At 34.5% G+C, this 12,631-nt stretch overlaps 1 protein-coding gene across 2 annotated transcripts in view; it reads right to left on the bottom strand.

Annotated features, from left to right (window-relative positions):
* The window catches only part of si (sucrase-isomaltase), a 55,928-nt gene that overhangs the window by 13,241 nt on the left and 30,056 nt on the right, over window positions 1–12,631 (bottom strand). For both annotated transcript variants that reach the window (XM_088618549.1, XM_088618541.1), the window contains exons 20-32: window positions 11,051–11,107; window positions 9,338–9,462; window positions 8,756–8,844; window positions 8,285–8,334; window positions 7,733–7,906; window positions 6,616–6,765; window positions 6,047–6,253; window positions 5,494–5,642; window positions 4,370–4,538; window positions 3,604–3,700; window positions 1,519–1,631; window positions 877–1,002; window positions 181–309 (exon numbers count right to left, since the gene is read on the bottom strand). In XM_088618549.1, the coding sequence (XP_088474675.1) occupies window positions 181–309; window positions 877–1,002; window positions 1,519–1,631; window positions 3,604–3,700; window positions 4,370–4,538; window positions 5,494–5,642; window positions 6,047–6,253; window positions 6,616–6,765; window positions 7,733–7,906; window positions 8,285–8,334; window positions 8,756–8,844; window positions 9,338–9,462; window positions 11,051–11,107 (1,635 nt within the window). The remainder of the gene's footprint in view (window positions 1–180; window positions 310–876; window positions 1,003–1,518; window positions 1,632–3,603; window positions 3,701–4,369; window positions 4,539–5,493; window positions 5,643–6,046; window positions 6,254–6,615; window positions 6,766–7,732; window positions 7,907–8,284; window positions 8,335–8,755; window positions 8,845–9,337; window positions 9,463–11,050; window positions 11,108–12,631) is intronic.

The following is a 12,631-nucleotide window of genomic DNA, read 5'->3' as shown; positions in this document are numbered from 1 at the left end:
AACAGGAATACTTTTCCTCTTAGCCTGGCAACTAACCTCACCTATTCATCAACTTTGTACAAAACTCCTAAACTTAAGGTGCACATAAAGGGAAAACCTCAAGCAATGTATATCACATCCAACGTTTCCCTATTTTACACCAGGTTATATTGTTTTTTTCATCAAACATTAGAAACTTACCAGAATAAAAATAAAACGCATACCCTCACTTCTCATTCGGTCTACGAGAGCTGGCAGCCCCTGGAAGTCTTTGTCAAGAACAAAATCAAGTTGTCTTTCAATATAATCGATGTCTGCATATTGAACATCCTGTGACAGAAAGCTTCAGGTAAGTACAATTATAAATATGATTCAGTAGCTGGAAACCACTGGGGATTTTTAGAATTCAAAATATCTTTGGTTTTGTCTACATGGATCTGAACATTGAATTACGACCTAAATCAAAATGGCTTGTACCAGGCAAGTTGAGAAAAGGATGCCCTATTTTAATAGCATTTTGGAATCTAGTCCATAGATCTAGAACTACATAGATGTGATGATTGATTTGGTGTATTGGATGGGGTATATTTTATGCTATGTATTTATGGCATATTTGCATTTAATTACTATAATGAAAAATAGAAAGGGGGCATTAGTATTAATAATGGGTATTAGTAATACAGTAAATGATTTGAAAGAAAAGGATAATGGTTCAGGTTAGGACTACTTAAGGACCGCACTGTTTTGTGCGGTCATGTGTAGAGACAGGAATAAAATATAACCCCCCTATTGGAAATATTCTCTTAGTATAATTCTTTAGAAGGTGCATATTAGCTTTATCTGTTAAACTCTTATGTAATACAATTTGCTGTACAGAATGGGCCAAAAAATATTTACGTATGGGATTTCAGCAGCCTTCATTTCATAGTAGAGTTGTTCTATTTCTGTGGTATTTTTATATCCATATCGACAGAGCTGGAAACCCAATGACCAATAGGCTGGCATAACTGGACGACCAACAAGCTGTTGACAGATAGCAAAAAATGTTAGACATTCAGAAAAATGTTTACGGAGTTATTTTCCATCCCAGTTTTATCTGATGCTTACAGTATGCCATCTTGATGCTAACTTATGGATGCAACCCACACACAAACCATATAACCTAAGCACTATAATCCCAGTGCATTGCAGCTGACACTTTCCACTTAATGGCCTGATCAATGAATGTTGCCAAGTTTCTGAAATAAGAAGGTCAGGGCTCAACTTAGATGGCCTCTCTGGATGATTACTTAGTAGGGGATGTTGAGGTGCACTGGCGCAAACAGACCCCAGCTGTTTTCCGTTACAGCAAGCCAAATTGTTGCTCCCTGAGGCTCCTCATCCTAGATCAGCAATTCATCAGGAGCACAGTTCAATCCCGTGACCTGCACAGAGCATGTTACTTTGGACTAGGTGTTACAATGAACAGGAGAAGGCGGAAGATTTGACTTTCCACATTCATATACTATTTGTTTTTGGCAGGCAAGTGTTAGTACTTACAGCTGTGTACTGCTGGACAACAAGTTCAGGCGTAGGGCCCATAACCATATAAAAATCCAAAATCCCTCCTAAGGTACGATATGTTAGAGCTGGAAGAGGCTGAAAGGTCACATCTGAAAATTGAAAATGGAAAAACACATAAATGCATTATACTACAAAATAAGATAAATATCAGTGATTATGTATGTATATACTATAAAAGAGTATCCCCTGGATATAAGGCTTTAAAACTGCTGTGATTTTCAAAGATGCTTTCAGGAGCTTTGAATTAATTCCCAATATATGTTTTTAATTTCTACTGTAGGTTTTATCAGGTTAATTATTAACTAAGTGAATTTATTTTTGTTAAATGCTCTGTGGTTTTGAGACTCTAACAGCCACAGAAATATAGCAGATCCAGCTCCCAAACCATCAATGCAACACAACCATTTTTAATCCTATGTATCCTATGGTTCAAATTAGTGAGCACTGTGTGTTTTAAAAAAATCAGCAAAAACAAAACTATACATAAGGAAGCACATGGATTTGGATAGATTTTGTCACCGGCTTACAAATCAAAGAAACTTGATGACTTGTTCTCCCAAAAGGAAAGAGCAAGACTGAATACCACTGAACACTTTAATTGCTCTGCAGAAAGAATGTGTAACCAGAGCTGACCACGTAACAGAGGAAGCTTAGACCCAGAGGTTCAGATGGTTTCTGGGTTCTTCCTGACAGATCATTTCCGACAAGATTAGGTTACAGCTGTGAACAACAGATGTGAGCATCTCTGTACCCGCACTGTATGTTCAGATGAGCTGGATAGACTTGCTTTGCCCCTAAACACCCATGTCACTCACAATTCAGAGAAGGCAATAGACTCGCAACATGGCATACCATGATTAATCTACTAAGCTATGTGGTTGCTATTTATTAATCCTTTTCCCTAAAGTGTATTTCACTCTGAGTTACTACAGTTTATAGTTTTGAAGTGCAGCACTGTTCAAAATAAACTAAGCGAAATCATTCATAGTGTGGAAGTGGATAGCAGTAGAAAGGATGTTACATACGCCTGTTTGGGTATTTATTGTCAAGTCCCACATTTCCAGGAACCACACCCCCACACACACCCCCACACACACACACCCCCACACACACACACACACCCAGATCCCTCAGTAACTGCAAGTCACAGTAGCTGCAAATGCCAGGAGACTAGTGCAAGTTGTTGCTTTGATTTTTAATGGCAAACATTCACTGACGTTCAGAGAGTTTCAATGTTCTTGCATCCAGATCTTTGAGAAATCGCAGACTCTAGGCCTCAGTAAATCTAACAAAGTAAACAGTGCCCATACAGATGGTATGCAATCATTAAGTACTATAACTACTAATAATAATTTGTTCCGCAAGCTACAGCTTCATAAGCTGTGGCTTTTTCAATTGGTTCTCTGCTTATAGTTAGAATCCCCATATTCCCTGGTGATTGTAATGATAGTTGCCAGAATGTCTGGATTGGTTTCCTCCAATCACTTCATAAATCTGATTTAGCAATCAATATCGGTTTATCAGATTTATTTTAGTGCTGTTCTTTATTCCCTTAGGAAGAAAGGCGAGCCTTTTTGATTGTCCTGTGTTCTCTACTTGAACAAAGAAAGTAGCTGCATTTTCATTATGAGATTAAGCTTCTGATTGGGAATTCAAAAGCAGTAGACAACAAAGGATTGATACACATCCTAGATATTCAATACAGAGAGTCACTTCTGTTTGAGGCTGAATCTGAAAGATCTGCTGCTCAGTAAGACTAAGAAATAAAATATATTCAACAGTGTTTCTAATTGGCATCGACTGTATGTTTTAAAAGAGGTAAAGACAACAGGCATTTGAAAGCTATTGTGTCTAAGCGGTTACTGCCATAAATATAACACTTGTGTACAAAGGTTTGACAGAGACAATAACTTTAGAAAGCAGTTATTTCATAAAGAGTAATAAGTTCAGAAAGGCTCTTATAAAAGAGCAAAAAACATGATTGTGCATAAGTGCTTGTAAGAAATACTGTATATACAGTAAATGTAAAGTAATGTAAACACTAAAAAGCATAGTCCTTACCCATTGCATTGCTATTTAGTAAGAGAACTCCATGTGCATCTGTAGTTTTTTCCACACCCATGTAAAATGGGTGAACACCATAGCAATTCAATTTGTACTGTTAAAAAATATGTATCATATATTAACATTTTAAAAACAAGGGATATACAATGAAGTAAACAAAGAAAGTCTACAACTTTTGTCAATGACAGAATGACAGGCCCATCTAATTTGTTTTGGTTTTGTTTTCTTAATTTTCAAGAACTTCTAGCAATTACAGTAATTTTTATACTACTTACTCACTGTGCTCTCCCTCCTTTTTAGCGGGCTCCTACAGGCAAGGGATAATTAACGGATAGTATTGTATATGAACTTTTTGGGAAATATTCTAAAATTGTCAATTTGCAATAACCTTTCAGTCAGGCATTAACATGCCAATATATGTCCATCCAATATGTTTTTAACATAGCTTGTTGTCAAAACAATTAACGTGATCCACTGCGCACAACAATAAAAGAAAATAAAACACATTTTTATCTGCTGTCCTTACTCTGGAACACGATGGAAAACTAATCTTGTTATATACACTTAAAATTTGCAAAGTTCCTTTCAGGTATCGATGACAGTAAACCTTTCTTTATATGTGTTTATTCATACAACATCTATAGAGTAACTACATAAGAAAATGCTGCATTTATGTTCCGTTTTAACTGTCTTCAATTTTACGTTATAATCTGCTCATTTAAAAAAAACTGAAGTCACTGTGAAAGATGAACAGTATACCTACACCAGGGGGCTGGTCTTTACTAAACATTCCCCAAGTGTGCCAGTTCAAGTCATGACGGAATGTGGGATGCTCTGTTTCTCCAAAACCATAGACATAGCTTGAAGACAGTCGAGTGGAGATCTGAATGAACATGTCACTGAAGGTGAATCCAGGGAGCTGAGAATCCCAGCTGCATAAATGGACCAGAAAAGGTTTTCAGGAAACAGAACACAGAGCCTCTGAATGTGATGTACTTTGGGTGTCTGATATTGTATTTTCAGTACAGTAGGTGTGCTACAAAGATGGCATATGGCTTCATTTCAAACTCATTTAGCTGAGAGTTGATCAAGGCACAGGTCATGATAAAGGGACAAAAGGTACAGCAATTGTATATTTACGTGTTGGGGAAATTGCTATTATGGCTATTACTGTTTTTATTATCATTTACCAAAAATAGAATTTAGGCAGTCTTTGCAGCAAAAATCAAACAAACCCCAAGTTCCCAAAATGATGACAATTAGATGTGAAATACAGTACTTGGACTTCAAGAAGATAAGGAAAAGATTTTGTATTTAATGACCTGGAACATTAAAATTGCAATGGTTTCTTTGTACATCATGTCACCAATAAAGTAAGAATATTCTAATATTGATTTCCCAGACAATTTAGAAATATTTTCCCAAATACTTCCATTACTTTAGGATAACTAGCAGTTATTGATATGTCAAACTGACATTTTAAAACATCTACATTATTCTGCACTATGAAGGCTCTTGGGTAAAGCAAAAGTTAGGATATCATAAAAACATAACTACATTAAAGCTTAGGTTATTTGTGATAATTAATTAAATATATTCTGGAAGAGTAGTTTTTACGAAATGCTGTCAGTAAAGCTACAGTTTGCTATCTAAATTGTGATAAACCTTAATGCTGTCAAGTTCAACATGCTCTTTGTTAAAGATATATAAACTCTTCATAATCTGATACATATAAACAGTACTAACAGGCTATTACATGCAGTTAACGAAATATTTTTTGTGAAAGCAGGGCAAAAGTTTTATTAAACTAAATCTATCTTTGAATATAGCATCTCTTACAATGACAATTTCAAAAGGAGGGCAATTAGTTATCAGGTTTTAACATACATGACAGTTCCAGTGCTTTTCCTTTTCACCTTAATACCAAAAGGTTCTTTTTCCACAGTAACTTCATACAGCTGGTTGACTGGATCAGGTGTGGAGGGGATATTGAGAGGAACAGGCACTTCGTATCGTCTAGCACTAGGGTCATATATCTGAAAAAAGACCAATTTTGTCCGTGCAAAATGTTAAATATTTGGTGCCTGTCTTGCTTGACATATTTTCTTGAGAACACATTTCTTATAGAAAGGGCTTTCTTCTGAACTTTGCCTAAAGCATAAGCAATTCCACAGTAATCTGGGCATCACTTACACAATGTAACATTCTGTTCTTATGCCCTCACCAACATTTTATCATACAGAAAATAAAAAAAAAGATTAAATCACAGTGTGCACTAATGAGTTTCTCTTTTTAACCTCAGTCCATTCAACAAAGATGATATTTTTTTTATAAAATAAAGTTTCTATCTCCAGTCAATAAGTCAAGCAAATGTCTACATTATCCTTCAAATGCCCTTTACAAATCAGAAAGTTATTTTCAAGACAGTCCTCAACCTTACCTTAAATTGCAGCAGGTGTTGGTTTAAGTACTTTATTTCAACTTGAAGTCTTTCAATGTCAGCAGATTGTCTTTTATGATTCAGAGGGTATTTATTATTCCTTCTGATTTGAAATAACATTCCGGATGAAGTGTTTGTAATTGTATCTGCAATGTACCCAAAGTCACGAGGATAAAAACACCAAGGCACCTTGGGAGTGTCTGAGGGCTGAAAAAAGACCATATAGTTGTAGTAGAAAAATCATGCGTTGTGTTAAGTGATGCTGCAAATAACCCAAAAGGTCCAGACTGTTCTTAGTTCTTGAAGTATAAAATGCTTATGGGCTAATGGACATGTTGATGAAAACTCTAAGGGTTTTAGATGATATATTGCAAATGTTGAGAAAGAGAGCATGGCACTTATCGTCTTAGAGAAGTCTTTTAAGAAACCAGTTCTAATGGAACATGCTGTAGATGGCTGAACATATCAGAGCATCCATTAAGTAGGAAATGACAGTGCAGATGGCATGCAATTCTCATTTAACACGATATCTGAATTTTACGTTGGAATCTGCAAGAAATAATAATCACCTTCCAAAGACAGCCACGAGCTTCGCATTTATCTTGATTGCCGTCTTCCTCAGGATAGCAGTCAAATCTTTCATTTTCATTTAATACTTGATTCCATTCTACAGAATAACTCTGACCTAGTTCAAGCTGGAGACCTGTTAAGTGAAGAACCTGCAAAAAGAGTAAAAGAGTAAGATGATAAATTTAAAAAACTTTTTAGACGTATAAAGCTTTGCTATCTAAACATGTGTTTTGTTAAGTTTGCAATTATTCAGGTCTTGAATCAGAAGAATGGGTGCAATTTTTCAAACCTGACTTTCAATACAATTCACATGTTAGCAGGACTGATATAATTGGGTGAATTACATCTTTATACTTCTGCAAACAAGTTAAGATTTGATTTTAAGAAATCAGCCTTTGGTTTTGGAAGTACATTCAATATAGAGATTATTATACAGTTCTAATATACATTATACTAAAAATGGCTTCTGGAGGAATTTCAGTTAGGCTTTTGTAATTTTTTAACATTTGAAACAACATGTATGAAAATGAAAAAAGAAAAAGACTTCTGAGCATAACTGAATTAATGTTTAAAATGATTGTTACTTTTCTGGCGAGCTTTATTTTAATACAACAATTTTAAACCCTCCCTTTACATTGCACCGAGATGGAGAAGACATAATACTTTATATCCATATGAGAGCACAAAAAGTGATATGTCAGTTTTAATTAAACATTTTATTTGGAAACAAATAATGTTCAATAATGGTGGAAAAACACATTTAGTTACCTAAACTTGGTAGGAAATAGTAACCTATTAGTTCTATTTCCGAATATATTAATCGGTAATAGTAGTACAACTCTTATTTAAAAGTAAATCAAAATAATTTAATTTACAAAGCCCATGTATGGCTATTTGTAGAATTTTATATTTTTGAAAAGGAGTATGTTTGCAGCATTGTCAAAGAAAACAATAGTTTTTTTCTTTAATTGTCAAAATAAATGAAAATGTGACATATTCAATTTAAATTCCAAGAAGTTCAAAAGGGAATGGAATATCTACCTTGTGAAAGAATAATTAATAACACATAACAAAACTATTTTGTAATGGAAAGATTAGACATAGTATATAATTTACCTTGGTAACATTATTGTACTGAATGTTTTGAGCTGGCAGTGATATGTCATTTAGTTCTTGTTTGATAACAACAGAGGTTGGGGGATTTGCCACTCCCAGTATTTTAATTTCTTCAAACTTCAGATTATTTGGGTCAGAGTAGCCATTTTTCAACACCTGCATGTTCAGACTTCCCTGGTGGAGCAATAAATAAAATGCATAAATTAATATTCATTATTGAGTGCTTTAATATAAAACATGGAACACTCTTGATTCTATTTTTGTCTCTTTTTCTTGAATACAGTGAAGTTTGAAAATGAATGTCATTAATTGTGTATTGGCACTAGTTCAGAAGCAACTTAAGGTTTCCATGAGATCTTCATATACAGTACATGAAACATTCGCTCACTCAACTGATTCACAAACTTTAGAGTACAGACATGCTTATAAAAATCTTTATAAAACTGAAAAGGAAAACATTTAGAAATTGATAAACACGGTTGAGGGGGGGGTATGTATTTCTAAAAACAAAGATTATTATAGGAAAGGTGATTGATTTTAACAAGTACTCACTGAAATAGCAGAGAACTGGTAATGAATATATGCTCCACGTGACACAGTGTCTGAAAATTATGAAGATATTAAAACTTAATTATATGTTCTCTTAGTGTCATATTACAGACAGGATGATGTGGATGTGCAGTCATCAGAAACACAACACTTAAACACAGAAAGGCTTTTAACTAGAAAAAAAAATCAATTGAACTCTGACCTGATTACTGACCAGGGACCTATCACCTAAGGCACGTGTTTTATTAATGAGCCAGAAAAACCATTTTGCCTTGACAATGCTATTATAACAGGGAGGGTTCAGGTGACCTACTTAATCTAAAATGATAAAACACTGATACTGTAAACCTGCCTGAAAAGTGAAAAATATTTTAGCGCCACTACAGGTAAATTCTCTCTCAAAAAGAAAATATAGACTTAAAATGAGCAATCCACCTCTGAAAATCTTTTAATTAACACTGCTTCACTGAATACCTCGAGAGTCTCCATCGTCCCAGAACAGCTCTCCACCTGCATTGCCGCTGTCATCCAGTGCTATAATCAGTCCCATAGGATTACGGCGACTGGGAAAAAGACAAGCAGTTCTTGCATCTTTCATCATTTAACATTAAAGAAAAAGATTTGTGATGCAAAGATATTTGTTGACTACTACTTCAGGCTTCCCTTCATAGGATGCATTTATGAGTTCTATAAACTACAGTAAGCATGCAAATGCAATTGTAACAGCTGTGGATTGCCACAGTTAGAAGAGAAAAAGCTAACATCTATAAAAATGCTATACATCTGATTATGTATGGCATGCATAAAAAATGTTAATATATTGTATGTACATAAAAAAAAAGATCATGTCTGCAGTATTCAAAGTTGGGATAATATGTTTTATTTGTTTGTATCTGTAGATTTCAAATAATCTTCTACAAATCTTATGAAAAAGGAGTGTGAAAAGCTAGTTGAATTAGCAGTGGAAAAAGGCAGAGACCATTAAACCCACTGTAATAAGCCTGTTAAACATAAAAGAAATGCAAGTCTGTTTGGACATGTGGAGAGCTTTAATACCTGTAAACCGTTGTGACAGCAGGCTCTTGAATTGGCAGGATAGCACCACCTCTGACATGAATACCTATTTTGTCAATAGGAAGGAACAATTCCGTTTCTTGTTTACGGGCAGCAAGTCTCTCCTCCTGATTATTAAAAACAAAATGGTCAATAACATGAAATGTCTTCTTACAGTATTTCAATATGTCCTGCAGGTAAAATGGACTTTTTTCCATTTTTTTATGTTGGAAAAACAAATATTAGAAGTTTCACAGGTATGCTTTTTTTTTCAGGCTGACCTCCAAATAATCCAAGGAATTAGCCACAGACAAGTGAGTGGGCATCATTATCAATCTGAACATTCCCCAAGTTGCCTTCCTGTGTGTGCACTTCATACATAAATGCAAAAGGGCTTGGGGACATTATACAGCTGAAACATGAATTTCACTACAATTAATTTTAATTCCCAAAGGAAATATCTGACAGAATGGGGAAGAATTTAAAACAATTTTTTTTGGAGTATCCTTTCACAGGCTTGATTTGTCAAATGCTTTAATCACCAAAGAATACTATAAGCAATTACAGATTGTATCACACTTCATTGTTGGCCCTGATAATGTTTCTCTCCCAATTTTAGAATTGTGTCAAGTCTGTAAGGAACTATTGTATTTCCTTAATCAACTGTGACTACAGACACTTCACCACCTTTTCTGATGGACACACAGCAGTTCACTGTCCATCATCCATTTAAAATTGTATTCTCTCTCCTTTAGAATGAAGTGCTAATGTCACTTTCTGTGAAAAAGACAATTTAAAAATCTACAGATCTACTTTCAGAAATGGAGATCAGGCCATACCTAAAAGGCATATTTGTTACTGACCTGAATGAAGAATGCAGATATGGAAGTTTCTACATACAGCAGTAAACATTTTATCATATACTGCTATATTATGCAAAGATTTGTTTAGTATCAGCTATCAGCTAGTTTGTTGAGAGTGTTATTGTGAATTGTGGATTTAGAACATTTCTGATTGCAGAACTGTGATCAAACTCCTTTGCTAAAGAGGAGAGTAAACAAAATACAATCCTTTTCCAGATTCTAGGTGTTCATGGAGGTGATGAGGAAGTAAATTTAAACAAAGACAAAATAGTTTAAATAAGATGAATATTACTGACCTTTAAATAAAATATCTAGAATAAGGCAGGAATGTGTGGTTGTAAAAAATCTTAGGTTTTACATATTACAAATGAACTAGGCTAATGAAACACTGTATTCATATCATCTCACATTCTGTAAAAGCTGAAAAAATCCAGACTGAATTCTCTTTGGATCTGCATAATGGTGAGGCCACGTAATAAAAACGGTCACAATCTGAATTTAGAGCATTTTGAAGGAAATCCAAATTTCAAATATACAATATCAAGAGAAGAGATCAAACAGGAACCTACATAGTGGGCACAAAACTCTATTAACCTCACTCAGATCAAAGACTAAGCTCAGTCCCGTTGCACGAGAGGTGCTCACAGTACAGTATGTTCCTTTTTACCCAAATAGGTCAAACTTTCCCAGGTGTGTAAAATATTGCATCTATCCCACCTTTACAGAGCACACTCCATTCAATAAGGAATTCTGCAGCTCTGCGATTACAGGTAATGAGATTTTTTAAAAGGTTTGACTCATTAAATTAAAGGATCAAAGTTATATTATTGAAGTTTATAGAAGTGAATCTTACCGTTTCATAGTCATACCAAACTGCATCTGGCATGTAAGCTCTCACTCTGTTAACACCCTAGGTAAAAAACACAAACAAAACACCTGTATATACTGTTTAAATTCTATAGAAAAATAGCAATTAATTTTTCCTTAAAATTTGCAATGACAGCTGTGTATGTCTTAATGGTTCTGAAGACTCTAAATAAAATGCTTTAATTGCCGTGTAATTGGAAAGAAGTAATTATTCATTAGATGTGTAACTCTTTATCTGATAAGCAGCACTAATGACACACATCATTCTGTATGTACTATGTCTGATAAGAAAATCCAATCATTGAATGTACAATGTTGCTACAGCAGGGATTCTAAATTAAATCTTTCTTACTCTTAAAAGATTAAATATTCCACAGGGAGAACTAAACATCACACTAAGTCTGTATACAAAGCCTAACTAAAGTTTGACCTTTTGTGGACTCAGGACATTAAATCCAGAATTCAGCTGATATACAGTAAGTTTGGAGTTTAAATTCCAGATTTTAAATTGCAGAATGAAAATGTGTATTTTCATTCCAATCAATTGAATTAAAGTAATAATTCAATTATTAACAGTTACAGATGTTGCTCATAAAAGGAATAAACATAATCATGAATACACAGCATCTGTCTTAGACATTATTCTACCTCCATTAGAATAATTGTATTTGCTAATTGGGTTTTAATGGTAAGTCAAACAGAAGCATTCTTTAGCCAATTCAAGAATGACAAGTTCTGGAAAAACATACAACATAAGTCTGAGAAAATATGACACCCAATGCTTCTCTATATTGATAAAACACTAAATATAAAATAAATTATGTTCTTGTAAATCAATATTTGAATCGATAACCTCCAACCTCCACTGACTACCCAAAACCAAACAAGACAAACGGCACTCACCCGTACCAAACTAGTGTGACTAATACAAGAATCAACTACATATGTAAAGTGTACCCAACAACCTAAACTAACCTAATACACAAGAGTTTACACAATTGAACTACAAATACAAACGAGAGTGACACAAGTAACAGGGTACAAAAGAACACAGAGGTTGAACATAACAAGTTTGGGCAAGGTAATGGCAAACACAATGATAAACACAAACAAACGAAAGTACAAAGAGACGAACACAAACCAACAAAACAACAAAGCTGAAGCTATACAAAGACATGGAGCGAAACCAAAGCCAAGCAGGACCAAAGTCAAACAAAAGGCCTCTTCCTTCTGAAAAACCTCCATGTTATATACTGAATAAGATGCACTCTGATTGGCTGAGAAGCTGATTGATGATGACATCATACAGAAACAATAGTGTAATGATGGACCAATGGGGGAGGAAGAACAACCAAGGTCAGGAAGTGTGGAACACAGAAACAAAACACAAATGGACCACACACTGGGACATAACAAATTGCATTGTTCTAAAAAGAAATGCATGTTTATTTTGCCTGTTGTTTTTTTTTCTCTCATTAATGCCAGCATAGCCATGTAATTGTAATATTGAACATGTGTTGAACACATTAAAGAAAATTAATGATTTGCAGTGTTTTTGAATTATGCA

This window comes from Lepisosteus platostomus, chromosome 2, assembly GCF_059453375.1.
Source record: "Lepisosteus platostomus isolate fLepPlt1 chromosome 2, fLepPlt1.hap1, whole genome shotgun sequence".
Taxonomy (NCBI): domain Eukaryota; kingdom Metazoa; phylum Chordata; class Actinopteri; order Semionotiformes; family Lepisosteidae; genus Lepisosteus; species Lepisosteus platostomus.
Note: the sequence above shows the minus strand (reverse complement) of the source record. Positions and strands in the feature narration are given on the sequence as shown.